The sequence below is a fragment of the Neospora caninum genome, chromosome VIII (genome assembly GCF_000208865.1).
Source record: "Neospora caninum Liverpool complete genome, chromosome VIII".
Taxonomy (NCBI): Eukaryota; Apicomplexa; class Conoidasida; order Eucoccidiorida; family Sarcocystidae; genus Neospora; species Neospora caninum.
The window spans coordinates 2,266,351-2,290,524 of record NC_018395.1 but is presented as its reverse complement, the minus strand read 5'-3'; the positions used below and the strand labels follow the sequence as shown (position 1 = coordinate 2,290,524).

Here is a 24,174-nt window from a genome sequence, read left to right as displayed (position 1 = left end):
CTGTATTAAGTCGCAATGTCTCGCCGTGACTCTCGTCCAAGTTTTTTTTCGATTTCTACACACGCTGGCTGCCATGCCTAAAGGATGAATTTGTTGTCTTCCTTCTTCGCTTGCGTCGGACCAGCAATGCCGGCCGTTTTGGCTCTCGTGTGTGCTGTCGCCTCGCCACCTTTTCCGGGCTGTTATTCTGTCCCGTGTTTGACGTTCCTTCCACGATGAAGAGAGTCTGAGGGCCTGGCTGCCCTCACAAGTTTTTTTTGCTTCACCCCCCAAAGGACGCAGCTGGCGTCTTGTGTTTGAGTGTTCCGTTCAACGCTTTCCCGATTCTCCCATCTCCCGCGAGTCCCCCTTTTTCTCGCGTAGCATTCGGTATCCATTTCCCCGTTCACATCGGTTCCTGGGGCCTCCGTCGCTACGCTCATCTCTGTCTCCGGCGCCTGCCGCTCTGCCCGTCTCCTGTCTGTTCTTTCTCTTTTCCCTGCGTCAACCTCACCTTATTTTTGGTCCGTCGTCCCGTTCGTGCCCGTCTTCCACGCGCTGTACAGACACCTTCCGCTGGAAGGGGAAAGAGGGATTCGAGCGCTCTCGGTCTTGACCGTCGCCCCGTCCCTTTCGTCTGAAGCAGACGACAGAAAGACCGGGATTGGCTGTCGACTGGCCTCGGTCGCCCAGAGAGACTAAAAGCGCCCGAAGGCAGCGCTTCGCGTGGCGACGTGGCCGTGCATCAAGGGCAGCCAGACTCCCCCGCCGGCCGCCACAACGAAGACGAGTCTGCACACGCGTTTTTACCTCTATTTAGCCGATTCATCGTTTCCTTTCTTTGGCACTTTCAAAGGGAAGCGACAAGGGAGAAAGTCCCACGTTTCGCATTTTTCGACGGGCCTTCCAGCTGCGCACAAAACGGTGTTTATTTCTTTCGTTCCCCGTCTCCGCGATCTGGGAGTTCAGCGTAGCTCATACCGGCGTCCCGCTCCGTCCGCCTGACCCTCTTCCCGCGCCTTCCTTCTCTCGTGCGTCTCAAGGAGATGGAAGTGCCGACTTCCTCTCCGTCTTCTCCCGTCGCGCAAGCCTCGACGCAACCCAAGTGTGAAAGTTCGTCTCCGCGTCTCGCAGCCGTCAAGGCCGAACCGGGTTGCCAGTCCGACCCTCCGGGGCCCGCGTCCGAAAATGTAGGCCCTCCCGTCTCCACTGTCCCCACACAGACCGCCCCGCCCGGCGACGCTTCGCGATCTGAAAGGCGCAGCCTGACGGAGGGCGCGGCCTTGCCCGAAGCGGCTGCCCCGCCCGCGGAGACAGTTGGTGCGCCGGAGGGCGAGGCGGGAGCTCCAGAGACGAGCCCGCAAGACGGCCTGGACGCGCCTTCCTCGCCCCATGGAAGGGCCAGCGTGAGGAGTACACTCAATGTGGCTCGGTCCACGTGTTTGTCGATCTTGAACGCTCTTTCGCTGTGCTGTCCGGAGTGGAAGAAGAAGGACAACTTCCGTTCCTTCTACTTCCACTTTGCGCAGATCTCGCAGGCTGCCGATCGGTCCTTCCTCGACATCTACTTGACGATCGTCTTCGACAAAATCATCCGCAGTCTCCCTCCTCAGCCCTGTCCGCCGCCGATCCCGCTCGTGGTAAAGGCCATTCGCGAAATCCCACAGAATGACGTGAACGACATCACCGCGGAGCTCGACGCCCTGCGCCTCTCTTCTGCCGCTGCTGCGGCGCAGGCAGCGGCGACCTCGGGCGCCTGCATCGACTTCGAGCCGTCTCTCTCGCTCTCGGCCCTCGCCGAGGCCAGGCCCTCGCAGTCCCACAGCGGCTTCTCGCCCAAGGGGAAGAAGGGCGAAGACACGGGCCTCGTATCGCCCAGAAAAACCGCACGCGCGTCTCCCACTGGGGACAGCCAGGGCACGACCGCGCCCTCGCATCCACGGGGCGGCCGGGGAGGCGTCCGCGGAGGCCTCGGCCGCGGAGGCTCTGGCGCGGCTCGGACGCAGAGAGGAGGCATGGCGCATGCAGGCGCGGACGAGGAGGGCTTTCCTGACGAGTTCGCCGAGGAGGCTGGGGCGCCCGAGAGCGCCTCGCCGGCGACGGGCGCGGCGGGCCCTGCGGGAGGCTCGACGCCGCAGGCGCTGCGTCGGCTCGTGGGGGGGATCTCCTTCAACCGCAGCGGGAACGCCTGGGTGGCGAGCTGGGTGACCAGGACCGACTTCAAGCACCGGTACAAGTACTTCAAAACTGCCGACTTTGGATACGAGCAGGCGCGCCTTCTCGCGATCCGCTTCCGCCAACACAAACTGCTGTCTGGCGACGCGGTCGTGGAGGCGTCGGAGCTCCAGCAGCGCCTGCCGCACGGGCTGGGCGTCGGTGCCGCGGCTGCCCACTACGCGCCCGGAGCCTCCGCGGAAGGTGACGGCGCAGACGAGGCGTTCGCGAACGACGAGAGCGAAAAGGGCGAGGACGGAATGGAAGCCGCAGCGGGTGTTTCTTCGGCGCACCGGCCTGCGCGGTCTCCACCAAAGGGCGTACTCGACGTCGCGGGGGCCGGCGGTCTGGGGCTCTCGACCGCGCACGACCGAGGCTTTGAGGCGCGCCCGCGGGGCGGCGCGAACTTCCGCGCGACGGAGCCGTCGCCCATGGAGGGCGTGTACTACCGGGAAGGCGGGAACGGGGGGACAGGCTCTGCCTCTTGGCAGTGTCGCTGGTCGGTTGGCGGCAAGAAGTACAGCAAGACGTTTGCGGTCAGCAAGTACGGCCCGGACAAGGCGCGCGAGCTCGCGATCCGGTTCCGGCTCCAGCAGTCCGAGGCGATGCTCGGGACGCAGGGCCAGGAGAACTACACGAACCGGAGTTTGGAAATGGTTATTTCCGAGGGCGACCAGAACCCCGTGATCTTTGATCGCGACGCCTCCGCCCACGCAGAGGTCCCACACGCCGCGGCAGGGCCCGCCCCGGGAGGCCCCGCGCACCGCTCGCCTGCGCAAGTCGCGCTCTCCTGGTCCGACAGCGGAGGCCCGGACGAATGTGAAGGAACCTTCTCGGATGGGCACTTTGCGAGGAAGCCAGGAGCTTCTGGCGACGGGTTCGGGCGGCGCGCAGGCGGCGGGGGCGTCGCCTCGAACGCTCTTTCTCCACAGGGGTTCCCCGCTGGGGCCCACGGCTTGTCACCGGGCGTCCCGTCCTCGTGCGGCGAGGAGACGCCGTCCCAGTCCGGGACTGGGGAGCGCGGCGGGGCCTGGCAAGCGGGCGTGAAGTTCGACGAGGCGACAAACGCGTGGAAAGCCTGGTGGCGGCACAACGGCGGTCGCGCAGTGTTCAAGGCGTACCCAATCGCCAGGTACGGCGAGGCGGTGGCGCGAGAGAAGGCGGAGACGGCGATGCGCGCCAAGGCCTTGGAACTTCAGGTGATGGGTGGCGACGTACCGCGGACTGGCGCTTCTGCCGAGGGTCGGGAAGCTGCGCGTTTGTATTCCGCGCGGTCGCGCGGCCGTGGAGCCTCACCCTACGGCCAGGCATTCGCGGGGGGCTCTGGCGGGCACCAGGCGGGCGCCACGGCCTCGGGGATTTCGCCTGCAGAAGGGCGAGGGCCCGCCGCCATCTACTACGCGAGGCGCCCAGAGGAAGAAGGCGCAGGCGCTTCCTCGCCGTCTTCGCGCCGCGCCTCCCCAGGGGCCGGAGGCCACGCCGGCGCGGCGAGTGCGGCTTCTCTCGCATCGTTCCTGTCTCGGGGCGCGGGCGGGGTCTTGTTGCCGGGTGAGGCGGATCTCGAGGAGCACGATCTGAAGGGGATTCTGGACCTCGACAAGCGCGTGCCGGGGAGCGTCTTCCTCCAGCAGTCCGCCTACTGTCTCTCGTTTGGAGGCGGCGGCAAGTGGGTTGCTTCCTGGGGCGTGGGCGGGTCCGACCGTCTCCTCTCCCGCAGCTTCTCAGTCTCGCGCTTCGGCTTTGCGCAGGCGCGCGCAATGGCCGAGCACTGGCGCCGCACGAAGCTGCTCAAGCTCTGGCGAACGGAGCAGGAGCGGAAGGAGACGGCAAGCAGGGAGGCCCTCATGATGGTGGCTGCGGGAAGCTCGCGCCTCGGCAAAGACAGGAGCGGCGGCGCGGCCGCCTCGAGTCTCTCGGGGAAAAAGGGCGACATGCACTTGGGGCTTCTGCCGCCTCATCGCCACACGCCGTACTCGCACTCGCCGTCTCTGGCGGGCAAGCGGGGGAGTGGGGCTGCCGCGGGCAGTGGGGCCGTGGGGACGACGTCCTCCGCTCTTCACCACTTTTTGAAGCTTTCGCAGGGGCGTGCGACGGGAGGCGCGGAGGCGTGGGCTCCAGGCAAGGGCGGAGGGGGCCGAGGCGCCGGAAAGGGGGACTTATCACCCACGAGTCGCCTCGCGTCGTCGCTCGAGGCCGGCAGCATGTGTGGGGCAGGGGAGGCGAGCGGGGCGTCTCCAGGAGACCGCGGCAACGGCTCGCAGAGCCTCTCGCAGTACCCGTTGGGACTCAGAGACGAGGGCGAAGAGGGTGCAGAGGAGGGCCTCGCCTCCAGCTGCGAGGGCGATGGGGTGTCGCGCCTACTCCCCCCCTCTCGGGTGTCGGGCGCAGGCGCAGCTGGCGGCGTCCTGGCGAAGAGGGAGAAGGACAACGAAGAACGGAGACCACATCCTTTGCTTCAGGACGACGAACTGTCTCCGCACGCGTCTGGCGCATCCTCGTTCGACGTGGTCTTCGACGCGCAGGCGCAGGCGTGGAACGTGGAAATGCTGTCGCTGCGGGGGGAGAAGGTCGTGAAGAGCTTCTCGGCGGTCGCCCTCGGCGGCGTAGAGGCGGCCAGGCGCAGTGCTTTGGCCGCTCAGAGAGGCATGGAGGCGGAACTCGTTCGCGAGTACCTGGATGCAGACAAGGGGACGGTGCACTTGGGAGTCTCCTTCGACAGGAGACACCTGGCCTGGCGGCTCCAGCCGGCGGTCGTCGTGGAGGCGGTGCTGAAGAAGCTGCGGACGGAGACCGAGGAGACAGAAAAGGGCTCTGCGGGCGAACCCGTAGGCGACGTTCCGGAAGTCAAGGCAGAGGAAGGCGACGGGTTTGCCGCTCGCGAAAAGAAGCCGCCACGCCTGACTGGGCAGCTGGCGGCTCCGGAGAAAATCGCAGCGATCGCCTCGAGACCCGTCGCAATGTTCACGGTTAATGCGCTAGGGTGGGAGCGGTCCCGTGCCGCGGCGCTCAAGGCCTCGCACGACCTTCAGCTCGAGCTGGGCGTCGCCGAGGCCTCGCTGCCGCCGCTCGAAGACGTGTTCGAGCACCCCGATCTGTCGCGGCTCCTCATGGCTCACCTCCGAAAGACAACGCGAAACCGCCAGGTGTCTTCGCCCGGCGGTTCGCTCGACCTCGGCGACGGCCACCGCCTCCGCACCCCGTCTCTGTCTCCGTCGCCCCACCTGTCGCCGGGCCTCGGGGACGCCGGTTCGCCCGCGCTGGGCTCGCGCCCGCGGAGAGGCTGGTCGCCGTCCGGCTCTGGGGCGCGCAGGCCGGTGGGCGCCTCTCCCGGCGCCTTCGAAGACGACGAGAGCTCCCGCGAAGCGGAGCAGGCTTGCGCTGCGGCGATGAAGGTAGCAGCCGCTCAGGGCGTTCGGTGTCTGCAGGTCTCGGACTTCCTCGCAGACGTCGAAATCTCCACGATGGACGCGCAGGCGGCGGCCCAGCGCCGCGCAGCGCTCGCCGCCAACGCCGCGGCGGCAGCTGAGGCGATCGCTGCGGAGTACGCCGCGTGCGGCGCTCCGGGGGAGGACGGGGCCGACAGGAAGGACGACGCGGGCGGGAAGCGCGGGGACGTGGCGAGTTTGACAACCTCGAAAGGGATCCACTACAGCAAGCGCGAGAGGGCGTGGGTGTGCCGGTGGACCGACGCGGTGACGGGCAAGGTGGCGGTGAAGGCTTTCCAGGAGAAGAAGTTCGGCTTTGACGAGGCGAGGCGGCTGGCGGAGATCTACCGCAGGGCGGCAGAGGCGACGGGGCGCGTGAAGATCCGCGAGGGTCCGGCGACCAGCACGGGCCTGCCGCTCGTCCGGTTCGTCCAGACTCGGGGGGCGGACAAGGCGCGAGGCGGCGTGTGGCGAGTCGAGTGGTTGGTCAGCGAACCGGAGGCCGAGGCAGACAGCGACGGCGCCCAGGACGGGAAGGCCGTGCAGGCGGGGTGGAAGCCGAGCCGGAGGGCCGGAGTCACGTTGCAGGTTTTAAAGCCGTTTCTGTGCCACCAGTTCGGCGTCGAGACAGGCCGGCTCCTCGCATTGCACCTGAAGAAGAAGCTCGACGGCGTGTACGGACCGCTCGCTGAGAAGCTCCGGCGCCGACACGCCGCCGCGAACGCCCAGGGCCCTGGATCCCAGAAGGGCGAGACGGGCCCGGAGACTGCGGCCGAGAGACCGGCCGGAGACAGGTCCGACGCGGCGGGCGAGAAGCCAGGCGAAGAGGGACAGCCCGCGGAGGCGGCTGGCGGGGTGTCTCCGCCGGGGGGACTGCCAGCGGGGGATCACACGCAGCGAGCGCCGTCGGCTGTCTCGACTTCCTTTTTCTTCGATCCTTCCGACTTGGAATTTGAAGACATTTGTTCCCAGTTCCAAGCCGTGCAGAAGATCCTGCGGGAAACCGCAGAGCTCGAGGCCCGCGTGCACCACGCCCTCCTCACGAACGCGCCGCTTCCCTTCATCATGGAGCCGCCGCCGTCTCCGCCGTCTATCTTCGCGTCTGGCGAGTGCGGCCTTCTGGCGGGCGCCTTGGGCTCCGGCCGCGACGGCGAGGGCCCCATGGTGTCTCTCGAGGCCCTGGCTCTCGCGGCGGCGTCGGGACGCGGCGGGCGCGGATCGCGAGGCGGTCGCCTCTCGACCGGGAGCGGAGGGAGCCTGGGACACGAAGAGGGCCGGCGAAGGAGAAAGAGAGACCCGACCGCGGATGCGACCGGGGCGCCGGGTGCCGACGGGGACGGCTCTGTGAAGCGCGAGTCCGACGAGGAGGGCGGGAAGAGGAGACGGCGCCTGGCGACTCCTGGGAGTGGAAGACGCGGCGGAAGAGAGAGCGCCGCGGCTCGTCTCGCGGCGGTCGCTGCGGATCTCATCTCGACCACTGCGGCCGCCCAGGCGTCTTTGGTTGCCGACAAGCTGCAGTCGCAGAAGGACGGGGACCTAGGCAGGCTGGCTGCGCGCGACGGGGCTCGGGGGCCCGGCCGGGGCGTTCCTGGAGCGCGAGGCCTCGAGGAGCGAAGAGGCGCCCAGAGAGAGGACAGCAGCTCCGACAGCAGCTCCGACAGCAGCGACTCCGACTCCAGCAACAGCTCTGACTCGAGCAGTTCCAGCGACTCCCTCAGCAGCGGCGAAGACACCGCGAGCGTCGGACGGCCCAGTGAGCCTCGGAAACCCGACACAGGGACGCCTCTGCTCCCCTCGTGTCTTTCGTCGGAGACTCCTGCGTCGCCAGCGGCGCCCGTGCCCGCGTCGCCTCGCGAGGGACTGGGGAAGCCTGGCGCGGCAGCAGCCTCAGGGGCCCAGGCCCGGCGGGGCGGCCCCCAGCGGCGGCCACGGCAAGGCCCAGGGGGAGACGACCGAGGCGCGCGCGGGGGGAGGAGCGGCGCAGGAAGGGGCGAGACGATGCAGGCTCCGCCAGAAGCCGTGACCGCGCAAGGGGGGCGGGCGCCCCGTGGGGCCCCGGGCTCCCCCCCTGGGGGTGCGGCTCCATTCCGAGCGCCTGCGAGTCGTGGACGGACGCCTGAGTTGCTTGCCCAAGGAAAAGACGGCGCGGGACCGCCGGCGTCTCCTGCGCAGTCGCCTGCGGCAGGCCAGCAAGCGGATGCGGCGCTGCCGCCTTCGGGCCTCTTGCAGCAAGGCGTGGTGGGCGTGTCCTCTGGGGGCCCGCATGCGCCGCTGTTGAATCCCGCGGCTGCATCTGCACTGAACCTGGTTCTCCAGCAGCGACGCGCTCAGGGCTCGTCAGCCTTGTCGCCCTCCTCGCACCAGGCAATGACTGCGCTGGTCGCGAGCGCCTTGGCTGCCGCAGCGAGTCGCGGTGGGGTGCCGGGGCCCGTCGCGGGCGCGGCCGCGGGCCCGTCTGCCGGGGCGCCTGCGAGTTCGGTGGGCCTCTCGTCCAGTCCGCTCCTCGCGAGGCTGGCGCAGAATCCGCAACAGCAGGCGTGCCTGGCCGCAGCGGCCGCGGCCTTCCAGAGACAGCAGGAGCTGCAGAGACAGATCCAGCAGCGCGCCTTGTTCTCCGCCTCGCGACTGCCGCCCAGAGTCGGAGCCGTCGGCAGAGAGGGCGAGGCCGAGCCGGCGCCCGCCTCCGGCGCTGCGCCTGCCGGGCTCCTCTCTGCCTCGTCGCCTTCGCTTTCGCCAGGCCTCTCGGCGGCCTCGGCGTCGGAAACCCTCTCGGCGTTCCGAGCGAAACAGGCGCTCGCCCACTTTCAACAGCAGATTCGACAGGGGCTGCAGCTGCAGCACGGCGTCGAGGCCCAAGGCCTGCGGGCCCCGCAGGGCACCGCTGGGCACGTTCCCGCAGTCTCCGCGGTTCGCGGGCCTGCGGACCCAGCCAGCGGCCCCGAGGCGGGCGAGCGCGAGGACGGACCAGCGGCCTCGCTTGCGGCGGGCAGAGGGCGACTGACGGCGGCCGCGGGCGTGGCGCCAGGCGCCCTGGGGGGGCCCGGAGGCGAGCGCCTTCCCTTTCTGGTCTCTGCGAACCTCGAGAACAGACAACACCTCCAGCGGCTGCAGCAGGAGCACCTGCTGGCTGCAGCCGCCGCGGCCTCCACGGCGCGAAGTGCCGGCGGGGCGGTGGGCCTCCCGGCGGGCGGGGCGGTGGGCCTCCCGGCGGGCGGGGCGGTGAGTGGAACAGAAAGCTCGGGGGTGTTTTTTGGGGGCGCATCGCGCCCAACCGCCCCACACTGTCTCCCGGGAGGGCCCGCGGCCCTGGGCCCCGGAGGGGCGACGGGCCCGCCGGCTGCGGCTCATCATCAGGGGCAACAGAGCCTTCGGTTTCAGCAGCAAGTGGCGGCGGTCCAGCAACAACAGCAGAGGCTGCCGCAGCAGAGACAGTGAAACGGTCGAGACGCGCAAACGCGGAAGCGTATTTTGCGTGCCAAAAAGGCGCGTGGAACCTCAGGGAAGACCGCGAGGCCTCGGAGGAAACGCCGCCTGGAGAGCGAGGCAAGAAGCGGTGAAGGATTACTTTTCTCTTTGTGGGAGTCAGTGTGGAGGGGGGGGGGGGGGCGCAAGGAGACCCAGGTGGGCCAAGTTGTGGGGTTGTCTGTGGGGTTTTGAGGCAGGAGTCCCGTTCGAGGCTCCGAGGGCCCTTGGGTGTTTTGCGCAGAGCGCCTGTCGACAGAGGAACGTGAGGGGAAAGGCGGGAAGAGACGACGCGAGGGACTGTGCAGGGGGTGGCGCGCGTGTGAGGGCTTCTGGAAAAGCGCCGCGGAAACTTGAGAGAACTGGAGGAGGGGCCGAGTGTTAACAGGTGAATCCGATTGGAGATGGAGTGTCTCGCGTTTCCCCGGAGGCGCGAGAGCCGTGCGTGCCCAGTGTTCTTGACCTTGTCTTTTTGCACTTTCCTACCTTTGTCTTCATCTCCTGGCCCTGCTCAATGGAGAGTCGGCTTAAACTCCGCCGCCGCGTATCCGCGGTCCCAGAGCGCTTTTTCGCGGGGCGTGCCGGGCTTGGGTGTCTTCGGGGGAAGGAACATTTTTCACGGTTGCGTTTCCCCGATTCTGTGTTCCAACGACGGAGCGGCCAGACCTTACCGGCAGCCTTACCCCCCCAGTCGTGCACGTGGACATGAATAAGAGTGCATCAGAGACAATGGACATCGCTGGAGTGTCGCTTTCGCAGGGCGTCGTGCTCTTACGAAAGCGTTTTTGTCGGTGTCGATCTCCACTCATCGTCCATTGTAGCGTTCCTCAATGAGGAATCGTGTGCTCTCGAGAAGAGAGAAAACACTGAAAAAATCACTTTTCCCACTCTCTTGCTCTCCCGCTCTGAAGCGCTTTGCCTGGACTTTCCCGTCTTCGGTCCCACCCAATTGCCACACAGCGCCCCGCGTCTCTCTCTGCGCTCGAAACGCCAGCCGCGCCACATACTCATTTTTCTGCTCTGTCGTTGTCGACGAGGGATCCATTCAGATTCGGGGATAAGGTGTCTCTTGCGGACTTCCCCCGAGACGGCCAAACTGCCGTGCGTGGCACCGGAGGACATGGAGATGCTGAACCATGATTCGCGCGCCATTTCTGTACCTTCTCTGTGGGGTGTCGTTTTCCCTCGTACTTTTTCTCTCGTCCTCTCTTCTTCGCCCTTTCTCTTTCTCCCCCCCCCCCCCCCCCCAACGAATCGATACTGAGACTGTAATGTCACATGTACAGGCTACGCACCTAGCTCTACACAAACGTCTCTTTTTCTCTGTCTTCCAAGCCCAGTGTCGCGTAGACGCTGTTCCTGTGTCGAACACGACAACGCGAAACCTCACAAGAGGCAGAAAGAAACAGCTGCTCGACTTGCCAATCGAAAGCATGCGCCCACCGACATACATGAAAGCACCATTAGATATTCATGTCTATATCTTTAAATAACCTGTATCTATCTGTCTATTCCTATATGTGCATTACATGTGGATGTGTTCTGCTCATTAACTACCTAAGTGTATACATGTATCCCTGTATCCGCTTATATATATATATATATATATATATATAAACCGGCATATAGATGGGTATGGACCGTAGGAGAGTGGGGACGAGCGGCAGCCGTCATCGTGGCGAAGAGCCTCCGAGTGCATTTGTTTTGTTCGCAACCCGAACGACTTGAGACACTTTAACCCTGGTCTGTCCATTCGCACAGCGTTACAGCATTGTCACCCCGCAAAGATGCCTTCTCTGGCTGACAAGTCGAAAAGGCGAAAGACAAAAAGACGATCACGGTCTCGAGATTCAAGAGGCAGGAAAACGGGTACACGCTTGGGCCATCGGCAGTCGAATCCACGAGGCATGCGTTGAGCAAAGGCTCAGCGCCTTCAGCGACAGCTGGTATCTGGTATTGCATGCCTGCTGACGGATATTACGATTCTTATTAATGGGCGCGCACTTCCCTGGGTATCCAATCCAGTGCCCGATTTGCCTCGGGCACTGAACCTAACCCCCAGTGAAGAAGTGTACCTCCCACAGATTCAGGGACACACATTTGTATGCACAAGCCAGGAACGTCTGAAAAACACAACACATTTTCTCGTCCCTCCTCTCTGTGTCTCTGTGGTGTGGAACACGAAGCATGTCGCCCGACGCTTCTTCGCGCCACTACTTGTTCCCCCTTTTTCGTCCATCGCACCGTTGGGCGGTCGCCACGATACTTTCCAGTCTTTCGCTCGTCTCCGTCCAACCTCGCGCCGCACCCCACGGGTTTGTGCCTCGGGACGAAACCGGCTCACGCGTACAGCTTACGTTCGAAGCTGTGCAAGTCGTGCACGTCGCCCTCTCTCTGCGCAGCGCCGGACCTGCGCGTGAAGCGACACGCAGAGACAGCAAATGGAGACTGAACGAAGGAAAGAAGACGGATCGACTAGACTCCCTCACGCGAAAGAGACCCCGAGAGAGAGAAAAAAAAGACGCGAGAGGAAAAGGAACGAAAAGAAAAGAGAGTAATAGAAAAGAGGGAAGAGAGGAAAAGAAAAGAAGGAAGAGACGAAAAGAATGGAGAGAGGGAGAAACGAGGACGAAGCAACAGGCAGCACATGGGGTTTGAATCTCTTTTTCTCGCGCTTTCCGGCTAAATCCCGCTGATTCGTCAAGTGGTCTCCTGACCCGCGTCTCTCCATGGGTCGCTGCTGTACCTTTCGTGCTGCTGCATTTTCCCTTTTGCAGCTCTCCCTGCTACAGGAGCCTCCCCCCCCCTCACCCCCCCAAGCGTCGCCGTCTGCTCGTTCGTTTGCATTCACGTGCATTCACATGCATTCACGTTTGCGTGTGTCAGTCCCCAGTCAAAAAAATGGCGACGCACGTTCCTCTCTCGCCCACTCGCTTCGTCGCTCTCGTCCCCCTTCCTCCCGTTTTTTTTCTGTCGCGCGTCTCCCTGGTGGTTGTCACCCAATTCTTCGCCACAACGTGTGTGTCCCTTTTGTTTCCATCTCTCTTTCTCTTCCTCTTTCTTTCGCTCTGGCGAGTGCTTGTCCCTCTCGTACCTGACGTCGAAGCGGAGGTCCCCGCTGACGAGCTGTGCATGCATGTCGCTGAGCGAGCGCGCGCCGACGTCCTGCATGCCGTGCTTGACACCCTGCATCACGTAGGGGATGAGTTTCATGACGCTGCCCTTGTCGACGACGCACCCGCTCACGCCCTGGGCGACGCGAATCGTCTGGTTCTCCGCAAAATACCGAGCAGCCGCGCCGGCGCCGTTCCCACTTGTCGCGCCCGAGTCGCCGTGCGCCAAGCCGGGCTTCCCGCCAGCAGGGCCGCTTGCGTCGCCCTCGCTGCCGCCCGAGAGCGGAGACGCGTCGTTTCCCGAAAGAGCCGAGACGCGACTCGCGCCCTCGACACTTACGGCAGTCGAGGGGGAAGACTGCGGCGAGCGCGGCGAGCGCGGCGCTCGTGAAGTGGAAGCTGTAGCGCAGGCCTGACGCGCGCTCGCACGCATGGCGTCGAGACTGCCCATGCCACGATACGTCTTCACGCGCACCCCGTTGTGGAAATAATACTCGCCTGGCGCCTCCTCAGTTCCCGCCAGCATCGATCCCATCATCACGGCGTTCGCGCCGAGAGCGAGAGCCTGGAACCAGCGAGAAAGGACAGAGAGAAAAACGATAAACGCGAAGGCCCCGCGGGAGGACGTGGAAAAAACACCTGGACATGAGAAGAAAGGGACACAGACAAAGGGGTGAAAAGACGGGCGGGAAGGGGTAAACCAGAGGGGAGGGTCGGGGATGGGAGGGGCGGGGGAGAGAAAGAGAGAACGGGGCACAGCGGCGAGACGGGTTCGAGAAAGAAGGAGAATGAACGAATGAAGACACTTGCCTTCATGACATGGCCAGAATTCTGGATGCCGCCGTCGGCGATGCAAGGCACGTTCGCGTGCTCGCGCGCGTATTTACAGACGTGGTAAACAGCCGTGGCTTGGGCGCGCCCCACGGCGCAGACCACCTGAAAACGTGAAAAAGAGACGTGAGAAGCAACGCAGGAACGCTGGAGCGTAGGGCATGGAAACGCAGCGAGAACGGAGTGCAGAAAGAGAGAAGACAGAGGAAGCAAGGGAGAGAGAAAGAAGAGAGAGGAAGGAACAGAGAGAGTGAACGAAGACAGACAAAGAAGGAAGAGGAAGGACCAGAGAGAGAGAGAACGAAGGAAGAGAGAGAGAGGAAGGAACAGAAAGAGAGAAAGAAGGAAGAGGAAGTAAGGGAGGAATGCTGGAAGAGAAGCCGAGCGATATACGAGGCTAACGGCAACGGAAAAGAAGTGTAGAAAGCAGAGGGACGGGATGCAAAGATGGATCTCAGCATTGATTCAGTTAAAGCGACACGGACTTGCGTGGTGCAAATAGAGCCGCTGCCCATTCCAATGCGAAGACCATCGACGCCTGCGTCGATGAGGCTCTTGGCTTGGCGTGCCGTCACAACGTTGCCTCCAATGATCTGAAAAATTGCAGGGAAAGCACATGGCGCTTCACTGTTAAATACACACATTATGCAAATACACACATGCGCCAACAGATGCAAACGCATACACACGTCCATGAAAATGCATGCACAAATATATGTATACACATATGAATGTTGACAGACGCGTATAAAAAGCCGCCGTCCTTGATTCGTGTGTCGAAAACCCTAGACACCATCAACCATAAAGAAGACGCACAGACGGACGGCGTTGCGTCTCGTTTCCCTTGCGTGGTGATGGAGAGAGCGACACAGAAACAGCGAGCGTCTCGAAACGTGGGGAACCGAGAAAAATACCGGAAAGAAAGCAAGGCGCCACTGGTGTTGCTTTTCCCGCGAACAGCAGAGCGCAGGCAGAGAGTGGGAGACTCGCCTGCAGGTCTGGGAAAGCCGCCTTGAGCCGCTTCACGAGGTCGATTTGGTAAATGGAGTCGCCTTGGCTGCTGTCCACGACAAGCACGTCAGCGCCTGCTTTCTGGAGCGCGACGGCTCTCTCAAAGTCCTGTGGCCTGGAGAGAAAAACGACACCCGAAACGAAGGGGGAAAACCTAGTTACCCGAATGCGCAAACGAACAAATACACGACAAGGAAAAGAGAGAAAAGAAAGAGAGAGAAACCCTCGGCGTGGACAAAAAGAAGAGAAAACCCGCGAAGCGGAAGTGGAACGATCTGTGCCTGTGCACCTCACCCAACGGGGGGGAAGGGCGGTTTTGGGGGTAGCAGAGACTCTCACGGAGACAGCAGAAGGCGATCTCGCCTCGGACGGAACGTCCGTATCCTGCAACTCTCTCTGCCGCTGACTCTCTATCGTGCCCGACGAAGGAACGAAACCCGGTTCCCACCAAACTGTCTCCCCTCCCGTCTGTGTCGCCACACCGTCTTGCAAGCGCAGATCCAAAAAAAAGGCAATACACCCCAGCCTGACAGTGCATTCATTCCTCGGTACGTTTGTTTGTCTGTATCCACCTGGGGCTATATATATATATATATATATCGCTATCTCTCGCTCTCCATTGCGCTCTCTGTTCCGCTCTCTACTGCGTGCATCTGAGATTTCGGAAGGGGTGGCTAGGGCGGCAGCGCGTGGAAGCTTACTTGGTGGAGACGGCGGCCCCGACGAGTAGTTGTTTGTTTGCGTCTTTGGACGCGAGAGGAAACTCGCGATTCTTTTTCAAGTCGTTTCGGGAGATCAGGGCGACGAGCTCGTGGCGGTCGTTCACGATCGGCAGCTTACCCTTTTTGGACTCGCGAAGAATTTCGTTCGCTTCTGCGAGTTGAATCGGTTCGTGTCCCACAATCAGGTCCGAGGTCATCACCTCCGAGAGCGGAGTGTGACGGTCCGTGAGGAAATCGATGTCGCGACTCGTCACAATGCCCTGCAGCTTTCCGCCCAACGTTCCCGTGTCCGTGATTGGCACCGAGCTGTAGCCGTAACGCTGGGAAAAACAACGCAGACGATGAAAACACCTCTGGGCATTTGCACACGCAAAGTACAGGGAGCTACAGAGAGTGAAGCTCCGGAAAGAAACGGACACGCTCTGCGCTATCTGGGTGTATATACACATTGTGGAACGACACACCCTACATACGCTAGAGGCACACACAGCTACAGAGCCAGCGGAGGAGACGCGTACGCAGAGAAAAAGAGAAAACAGGAAGAAACACTATATATATACATATAATGTAACGTGAGGGGGATATGGACACACTGTTTGTAGTTGAGTTGCGCTCAGAGATCGACACAGAATTTTCGGAAGAGATCTTTTCGGAAGAGATCCCTCAGAGACAGCAGTACATCCGTGGTCTCGTGCTCGCGTACGAGAGAAAAGAGAGAGCCTGTGTGTTTAGGGCGACACGAGTCGAAACGGAGGCTCAAAAAACCGGATCTTTGTTTCCATGCAGAGCTGCCGGCTTACCTCCTTAATGCGGTAGACATCCGCGACAGTGTCGGTCGGGCGCAGGACGAAGGGATCCAGGATGAAACCGTTCTCGTATCGTTTCACTTTCTGGACCTCCGACACTTGTCGCAGTGTCTCCATGTTGTTGTGGATGACACCCATGCCCCTGTGCACGCCCGGTGCCGAAAAAAAAACGAAAAAGGGAGAAAGGAAGGTTCATCAAGACGATTTAAAAGAGGAATAAGCCCACTCCCCGGGAACTGATGCACATACGAAAACGACAAAAATTATATATATATATATATATATATATATAAATAACTGTCAGGACACCTCAAGCTCTGCTCTCCCATCATAGACAATAGCAGACAACCATATAATTATCTATCCATCTATCTATCTATCTATCTATCTATCTATCTATATATATATATATACCTCTAGATAGATCCCGTGTTCTGAAAATGTGTCTATACAGATTGGTGCAGGTACGAATCGGTGTCGTTTTGAGAAGAAAGAGACTTAGAGGCGGTTGAGAAGTGTGTGAAAGAAGGCGGTTCCGAGCAGAAGTTTCCTACCCCATGAGGGCGCATCCAATGGCCATGCGGTGCTCTGTGACGGTGTCCATCGGCGATGAGACAATCGGCGTCCGGATTTGCAAGTTTCTCGTCACCCGCGTGGTCAAATCGACATCGTTGACGCCGAATCCGATGTGACCTGGAAAGAACGGACAAAACGCCCTTGTTTATATATGTACTCCGCACCACATACATATCCAGCTACACCTATATGCATTTAACTGTATGTCTGCCTAGATGTCTAAACAGACGTAGGCATAAAAAAGGGACTTTTTTTTCAGCGAGACTCGTCGAGGCGTTTCGCTGCAAAGGGTGATCTGTGCATCCGTGTGTCTCTGTGGAGAGAGAAGTGTACGAACAGGTGAAAGGCCGGTCGCGAAAGGTAAAAGAGGTTTCTTTTTCTGCGCGTTGGAAGGAGAGAGAACCCGTTTTTTGGCGAGAAAGCCGGCCGAAAAAGAAAACCCGTTGGAGGGACGTACCGGGCATGAGAATCAGGTCATCGTAGGTGAAACCAAAGACCGTGGAGTTGAAGATTTTCTCTGCGTCCCATCCGTCCGCCATGTTTACTCAAAAAACAAAAAACCTCCAGGGGGAAAAGGCGCAAAGGAAAAGGCAGAAGCGGGTGTCTGCCGATTTGGATTGGAAAGCGCTACGTGCGGGGCCCCAGAGACTCGAGGCGAAGCAACCGGGAGATCAGGACGGCAGAAAGCGCCTCAGCGCGACAAAGGCGGATTTTCAAACAATGCGATTCTGCACGGAGACACAAAACGCGGCAAAAACAGCGGAAAAATAAATGCTGGGCGTCGACAAGATCCAGCGGGTCTCTAGAGGAAGAACCTACGGCTGTCCGAGAGGATGGTAGACGAGCACGGCAGTGCGGACGAGTTGAAAGACGCGCACAACGGCCAGGGAGCGCGAGGTCGACAAGCGATGGATTAAAGAGGGAAGCTTCACGAGAAAGCGACAAATTCCGGAAATTTATCCGAGGAATCGAGACGGTGAGAACAACTTCACGCAGATGGGGTTTCACTCTCAGGCCTCGCGCGACTTTTTTTAGACGGGCGGGCGGCCGCCTCGACAACAGACCGCTTGTCTCGAGGTCTGCCTCGCTCCATTTCTCCCACCCTCTAACAACATGGAGTCGTTTTCGCACGGCGTTGCATGCAAGGCGGCCGCAGGATGCCGCGAGCACTGACTGCATGGGTCGCCTGCGCGCGAATTGCCGTTTCGACGGCGCTTTTCTCACAAGTTCGCGAACGCCTTGTGTGGGGCATGCGGTTTTTGTCTCGCTGTCTCAGCCTTTCCGCGGAGATTCGCGTTTTTACCCTTTTTCACGGCGTCTCTTCGGGTGTATGTACACCTCGTCCCTGGCGTTGAGACCTGTTTCCGACCGCTTTCCACACCACCTGCGACACTGTGCAGGCAACGCCAGAGAGAGAGAGAGAGAGGCCACTCTCTCGCTCCTTTCCGCCTTTTTTCCATTTGGATTCAACTGCAGAGCCTCTTCCCAGCCGGACTCGCAGTTTTGAGCGTGCGTGTGCCTCGCATTCCAGGAAAACACAGAGGCTCCCGTGCGCGATTCTTTCGCGCTTCGCGTTTTCTCTTCCGACGCGGCTCTGCATGTGCGCCCGTGCAGAGAGAAGTCTCGAGTTTCTGCAGTCCCGTTTTGCGTGCAAGATTCAAGAACGCGTGTCTCGCCTCTCTCTGTGTTGCCTCGCCGCAGTCTTCTCTGCGAGGTCTCTGCCTCTTTGTGCCTTCGGCTGAGAGAAAAGCGCACTGTGTCCACAGGGGGAAAGGAGGGACAGCACTTCGTCCTTGTCCAGTTCATCGCTTCGCTCGTCTCCCTTTGAACGTTGTCCGAAGAAGGCTCCTGGCTGTCTCGGCTTCAGTCCCTTACCTCGCGCCGCCCCAAGCTGTTCGCGAGCTGCGTAAAGCACACGCGCCTTCGTGCCTCAGTAACTCCGTCGTTCCTTCCTTCTTTTCAGTGACCCTCCTCGTTTCGCTCACGGACAGAAATCGCCGAGCACTCGCAGCTTCGAAAGGACGAGACGCCTCGTGCGCGTCTGACGCTTGACCCGTGCGTTTTTCGCGGGACGTCTTCCACGTTTTTCGTGGCCTGGAGAAAGCGCGACAGGGCCCTCTCCTGCTCAATTCGCGTCTTCGCCTCGCGCCTCCGAAATCGCCGAAACGTGTTGGAAAATGAACGTCGATCCAGGAGTCCTGAGGAAGCTCGGAGGCCTGGGCGCGGCGGCGCTCGCCACTGCCGCCGGCGGCATCGGCCTCTTCAACTATTCGCTGTACAACGGTAGGTGTAGAGACAGGAGAGACAGGCCGCGAGGAGAGCAAGGAAATGCGAAAAAACCAGAGACGCGGGAACGAGAAGGGCGAAACGGTATTATGAGCAGATCGACGACAAATGAGCAGGAAAAGGGGGCACTCTGTAGCATTTAACTCAGCATTCTTTTAGTGTCAGCGGGAGGGCTTTGGGTTAGACGGTTGCGACGGGCGCGCGGCAGAGAAGTGGGTCTGGAGAGGAACGCGCACGAGGCGCTTCGAGAAGGCGAGAGAGGGACACGATGAGGGAAGGAGGCGGCAGCGGAAAGCGTGAAAAAAAACCGGCGGGGCGGCGGTGTGGTTCCGACGGGTTGGCGACAAAGAGGGGCAATCCGGCGTCACATGTCAAACGCAGAGACTTGCGGTGTCCTCGTTGAGAAACATCCTGAGCGCGGGTGTTGTGGGCCAGGGCCGACCGCGGAGGAAAAAACGGAGCCGTCGCGAGGGAGAACGGGAGTCAAATGGGAAGAGGAATTGAGGCTGCTGGAGAGAACGGCTGTTTCCAGGCGCCTCGGTGGAGCCTGCAGACCCTCCGCTCCTCTTGGTTGGAAGGGCGGCGCTTCACAGTGCCACGCGCCGTGTCGTCGTCGAGTCCATCGGGCGAAGGGAGATCGACCTGCCCCAGGGTCTCTCTCTGAGTCGTTCGCGTGTTCTCGCTCATTGCGGATCTCTCCGAGAACTTCCTGACACCGTCTCGACGCTTCGTCTGTCTGCGCGCGATTGCCGTTCAGTTGTCTCTGCGTTCCCTCGTCTGTCGATTCTGCCGCATCTCTCTCTGGGTCTGGGGCTCTGGCTCTCGCCTGTCCTCTCGACCGTCTCGCGCCTGTTCTCTCTATCGCCTTCGTTGTTGTCTCTCGCTTTCTTTTCAGTCGAGCCTGGCCATAGGGCCATCATCTACAACCGATTCTACGGCGTGCTGGATCGGGTCTATTCGGAGGGGACACACTTTTGCATTCCCTTCGTTGAGCGCCCAGTCATCTACGACGTTCGGTCGAAGCCCCGCACTCTCGTCTCGCTCTCAGGCTCGCGAGGTCAGTCATTGTTTGTTGGAACGCTCGCGCGTCTGCCCGTTGGGCCTTCTTGACTTCCTTTTTGCCTCCTTTACTTTGCTCTTCCCTTCTTTACGGTCGGTGTCTCTGCACGCCTTGAAATCGAAGCGGAGCGAAAGCGATGCACGGGGCGTCGGTTGCGGCGCATCTACCTCTTGGCAAAATATAGATTTACAATTGCAGATGAAGTTGAGACAAGCACCTTATCTTCGCAGCCTTATGCAGTGGCGTTGAACAGTTAGCAAGTGTGTGGCCGAGGAATAAATTCCCTGATTTAGAATCGGATGATAGCACCAACAGCCCCTCGATCGTTGGGTCAGTGCTCTGTCGGTTTCGTAAAGAAGGTTCAGTGAGGAACGGTCGATCACTGTCAGAGGCAACACGCGAGTTTGGTATAGAAATCCTGGAGACAGGTTTACGACGCCCAGCCGTTGTGTCACAAAACGCCTCCGATGCGCATGCATGCGTCCCTGGGGTCATGTAGATACATGTAGACACATATATACACATATAGCTCTATGGATGTCTGTGGACTGTGACAGCTTTTGGATAGCGACAAAGCTGTCACGTGCACGCGTGTCCGCAGCGACAGGCTTGTCTGCGCTGCTAGTGCGTCCACCACACTTCACCTCTAACACCGACGTATACAAGTCTGTGCATGCACGCATTTACATCTGCCTATTTTTATACATATATCAACATTGACCGGTGACTGCGTCTATCGTTTTCATTGCCGACATATGTCTATATATATATATACATACATACATATGCAGGCTGTATCTTACATTGTAGCGGAACCGTCGTCGCTGTATATATATATATATATATATATATATATATATATATGCATGAGAGCCTGCATCACTTATGGGTAGATATATATTCACATGTATATGTATATTTTGTGCTGTGTTCCGCGTAGATCTTCAAATGGTGAACATTACCTGCCGCGTCTTGTCGCGCCCCGACGTGCCGATGCTTCCGACCACGTACCGGTTGCTCGGGAAGGAGTACGACGAGAAAGTATTGCCCTCGATTATCAACGAAGTGCTAAAGAGCGTCGTTGCTCAGTTCAACGCCTCGCAACTGATTACCCAAAGAGAGGTCGTGAGTCGCGCCGTCAGAGACCAGCTCGTCGACCGCGCAAAAGACTTCAACATCCTCCTCGACGACGTCTCACTCGTACGTCCAAAGGGAAACCGCGACCTCACAACCGGAAGCAAAAGAGGAAAAGAACGATGGGGATGCCTCCCGTTAGCTATATATATGTGTATGCATTTGTATGGTTGTATATATATATATATATATATATGTGAAAAAAATGTGTATTTTTATGTATGTTTATATATATAAGGATTCATACGCGTGGCCTGGGAAGCTGAGACATGATGAATTTGGTAGGGCATTTGGGGCCGTAGACGTCCGAGGCCGGTTGAGGCTGCCGGGGATCTCGCGAGTTTTTCTCGCGTGCTGCATGCGTTTCAAGCGAGAATCGAAGACCGCGCAGCATGCGCTGAAGCGAGGAGAGAGACGTACGTGTCGCGTTCTGCGCATGCGGCAACCCTCAACGCTTTTCTTTTCAGACGCACCTTAGCTTCGGTCCGGAGTACGAGAAGGCTGTGGAGGCCAAGCAAGTTGCTCAGCAGCAAGCAGAGCGCGGAAAGTACATTGTCTTGCGTGCGCTAGAGGAGAAGAAGAGCACGATCATCAAGGCGCAGGGAGAAGCGGAGGCGGCGAAACTGGTAGGTTCTTCGCTCAGGAGCCGCCGCCGGGAGGCGTCAGAGCTCTGCACACACAGCACCGCCCTGTCCACACAGGCGCGCGCGGCCTGGCGACGTCAGCCCTCGGAGAGGCGCAGAGACAGAGGTGGAGAGAGAAATGGAACAGATAGAGAAAGAGAGCGAGAGCAAGAAGAGGGCAGAAAGACAGAGAGGGAGAGATGATAGAGATGCACAGAGAGAGAGAGGAGATTGAGACCCAACCTAGACAGACACAAGAGAGAGATACATAAAGACAGAGGAGAGTGAGAGAGGGGGGGAGGGTGCACAGAAAGCCACGTGCATGTGGGGCAGTGGGGGATGAAAAAGCGCGCATCGGGCGGGGGCGGGGGGGGAAAGGCAGCTGAGATTGATCAATGGAGACTCGCCTCGCTCTCGCTTTCTCGTTTTTCCGTGTTCGATTTCGTTCTCTTTCACGCGTCTACGTTGCGGTTCGAGAGAAATCCTTCAGCTGAGAAATGGTGGGAAAAGTTCCGTCGCTCGCCTCCCTCGCTTTGCGTGGGGTCGGCGCAGGCGGTGCGCAGGCGCCTGTATCTACACAGAGCCGGGGGGAAGGGAGTTGCGTGTCGAAATGCGCAAAGCGGATGTCTTCTGCGATGCTTCATATGGACGCAGACGGACTGGTGGGCGCCTGTCTAGGGCCGTGCGCATCGCTCGAAAGACAGTCAGGGGACTTGCATCTCGTCAGAGCGCTGTTGGGACGGCGCGCCGCCATGTCGAGGGGTTCTTGCCTCTGTCTCGTCCTCGCGCATCTTGGCTGTCGCGTGTCGCGTCTGCTTGCTGCAGATCGGAAACGCCATCAAGAACAACCCTGCGTTCCTCGAGCTCCGGCGCATTGACACGGCCAAGGAGGTGGCCAACACAATCAGCAAATCCTCGAACCGCGTCATGCTGAACTCCGACAGTCTGCTGCTCAACTTGATGGGGTGAGAAGTAAAGCCACAACTTAGATGCGCGTGTGTGAGAAGGAGGGGGATCCGGAAACGTCTCAGAAAAGAACCGCTGAGATGGAATCGTATCTTGGCTCACTCTGGCCTTTGCATATGAAACATCTTGTTAGAAAGCAGCGGAGTGTGGAATCTGGTCGCATCGCTGAGAGACGTTGACGAAAAGATGTTGTGTGTCTCTCCTGTGGGCCCCAGGAAGGACTTCAAGACTGGCGTCACAGACTTGACTGGCGGCAAGTGAGAAGTGAAAAACGCTGTCGAGCACACTGCGTGGAACGACGGGCGTTAAGCCTGCTGGGACACTCTTGGTGTGACCTGCGGGGGTTCCACTCTTTTGCTTCTTCCGGATGAGCGTTTCCGGTGCCGTGGCGTTGCGGGCGTGCGCGCTGTGGCTTCGCAGCGCTGCCTTCTGAGAGGCACGCGAGCGAGGATGGCAAACCGTCCGTATCCTCGCCTCTTTTTCTACGCTGCTTCGGCGATTCTAGACTTCTCTTCGCGCTGCGTCTTGAGACGTTTGCTCCATGAGAACATCCTACTGATTTAAAGTTGCCTTTCTTCGACCGTCTCTTCGATTCGGCCAAAGGAACGCTCGTGCCGCCGGGAACGCGCCACGTGCATGCACACCCTCAAACGCCAATCTGCACATACACACAGTTTTACACTTGCCTACACACACGCACGCACATGCCCACAGACAGAACTACATATACAAATTTCTGTATATATATATTGATAGAAACACGTAGATAGGTTTGTAGGGCAGTTGAATAAAGCAGATGTGTAGACAAAGATGTTGCATATATATATATATATATCTGTAGATGCGTTAGATGTACGCGTAGTAGATGGCAAGTGGAAGCATACGCCTACAGGGTGGGGTGGCGTTCTCTTTGGACTCGTCCAGAGAAGCGAGGCGACAGTCGAAAGAGCCGGAAGATGTGTGTTTATGCCGGGGACGAAAATGCGCAAGTTGCAGCTTCTGGAGACCGACCGCGGCGCACTCGCGGGTTCCTTGAACTCGGCTCGACGCAGACGTTTCCCACTTTTGCGAAACCCAGGAAAACGTCGCGCCGGCGTCTCCCCCTGGAACGCCTGCCTTTCGGGACGAGCGCGAAGCCGCCGCCAGGCCTAGAGAAGACACTGGAAAGGCGAGAGATCTGCTTTCGTGCGTTTTTGTTTGAATCGCCTGCGAGAGGCATCCTTCGGGCCACTGCCTTTGTGGGCAGTGTGTGGCTTTCGAGGAAACCGCGGCGGTCCGAGACGTGGAAATAAATGCTCGCGTCTCCAATCAAGCATGCAGAAACGTCAACGAACAAAACCATGCTATGTTTCTGGATCTCCCCTGTGCGGAGAGAGGCACTTTCGCGTTCCAGAGTCGTCGCCGGGATCCGTTCTGGCATGCGATTACCAGAGCGGGAAGGGGCTGAGCTAGAAAAGAAGAGAGACGGCTTTTCTAAGACCGCTGCTTTTCTTCCCAAGCAGCCAACGTTCCTTTCGCTGCTGGTGCAGAGCCTCTCTGTCCCGAAACTGCGTGGATTCCTTCTCGCAAAACGTTTCAAGAGAGAGGAGAGAGAAGCGCTTTCGTCCCAGGAGTTGAACTGATCGTCTGCTTGAGCCAACAGAAAGTGGGAAGTGGCGACCGGCTTTTTGGAGGCAACAGCCAAATCCAATCTGAGGCTCCTTAACCGGGAATCCTAAATCATGGCGTTGCTGTTTGGGATGCCCAGAGAGTCAGGACGGGGGCGACAGGGGATCAGTGTAAAGTTCGCTTTCGCTCGAAAAACGCATGCGTAGGTAGGACCGCTAGAGGCCAGATAAGACTGGCCTGGAGCTCTACGTTTCGTGGATAAAAAATAAAGGATCCGCGTGCATCCACCTCACCTAAATGCCTTGGAGGCACTAGCGGCAGCTTCGGGGCGACCTTTGGAATCCAAACGCGTGCTCGT

General features: G+C 59.9%; 3 protein-coding genes across 3 annotated transcripts; 2 read left to right on the top strand and 1 right to left on the bottom strand.

Moving 5' to 3' along the window:
* Positions 1-1,025: 1,025 nt before the first annotated feature.
* On the top strand, positions 1,026-9,053 carry NCLIV_032930 (uncharacterized protein; the record flags this gene model as incomplete). Its single annotated transcript, XM_003883488.1, has 1 exon — positions 1,026-9,053. The coding sequence occupies one exon, from the start codon at positions 1,026-1,028 to the stop codon at positions 9,051-9,053; it is 8,028 nt and encodes a 2,675-aa protein (XP_003883537.1).
* A 1,801-nt stretch (positions 9,054-10,854) lies between these two features.
* NCLIV_032920 (hypothetical protein) lies at positions 10,855-16,678 on the bottom strand (the record flags this gene model as incomplete). The annotated part of the gene is made up of 9 exons (XM_003883487.1): positions 10,855-10,880; positions 11,438-11,490; positions 12,175-12,758; positions 13,510-13,651; positions 13,983-14,150; positions 14,737-15,077; positions 15,558-15,705; positions 16,118-16,256; positions 16,597-16,678. 9 exons carry the CDS (start codon positions 16,676-16,678, stop codon positions 10,855-10,857), a joined length of 1,683 nt encoding a protein of 560 aa, XP_003883536.1.
* Positions 16,679-18,316: 1,638 nt separating this feature from the next.
* On the top strand, positions 18,317-22,579 carry NCLIV_032910 (hypothetical protein; the record flags this gene model as incomplete). The annotated part of the gene is made up of 6 exons (XM_003883486.1): positions 18,317-18,422; positions 19,321-19,482; positions 20,426-20,685; positions 21,087-21,443; positions 22,068-22,207; positions 22,471-22,579. 6 exons carry the CDS (start codon positions 18,317-18,319, stop codon positions 22,577-22,579), a joined length of 1,134 nt encoding a protein of 377 aa, XP_003883535.1.
* Positions 22,580-24,174: the final 1,595 nt, after the last annotated feature.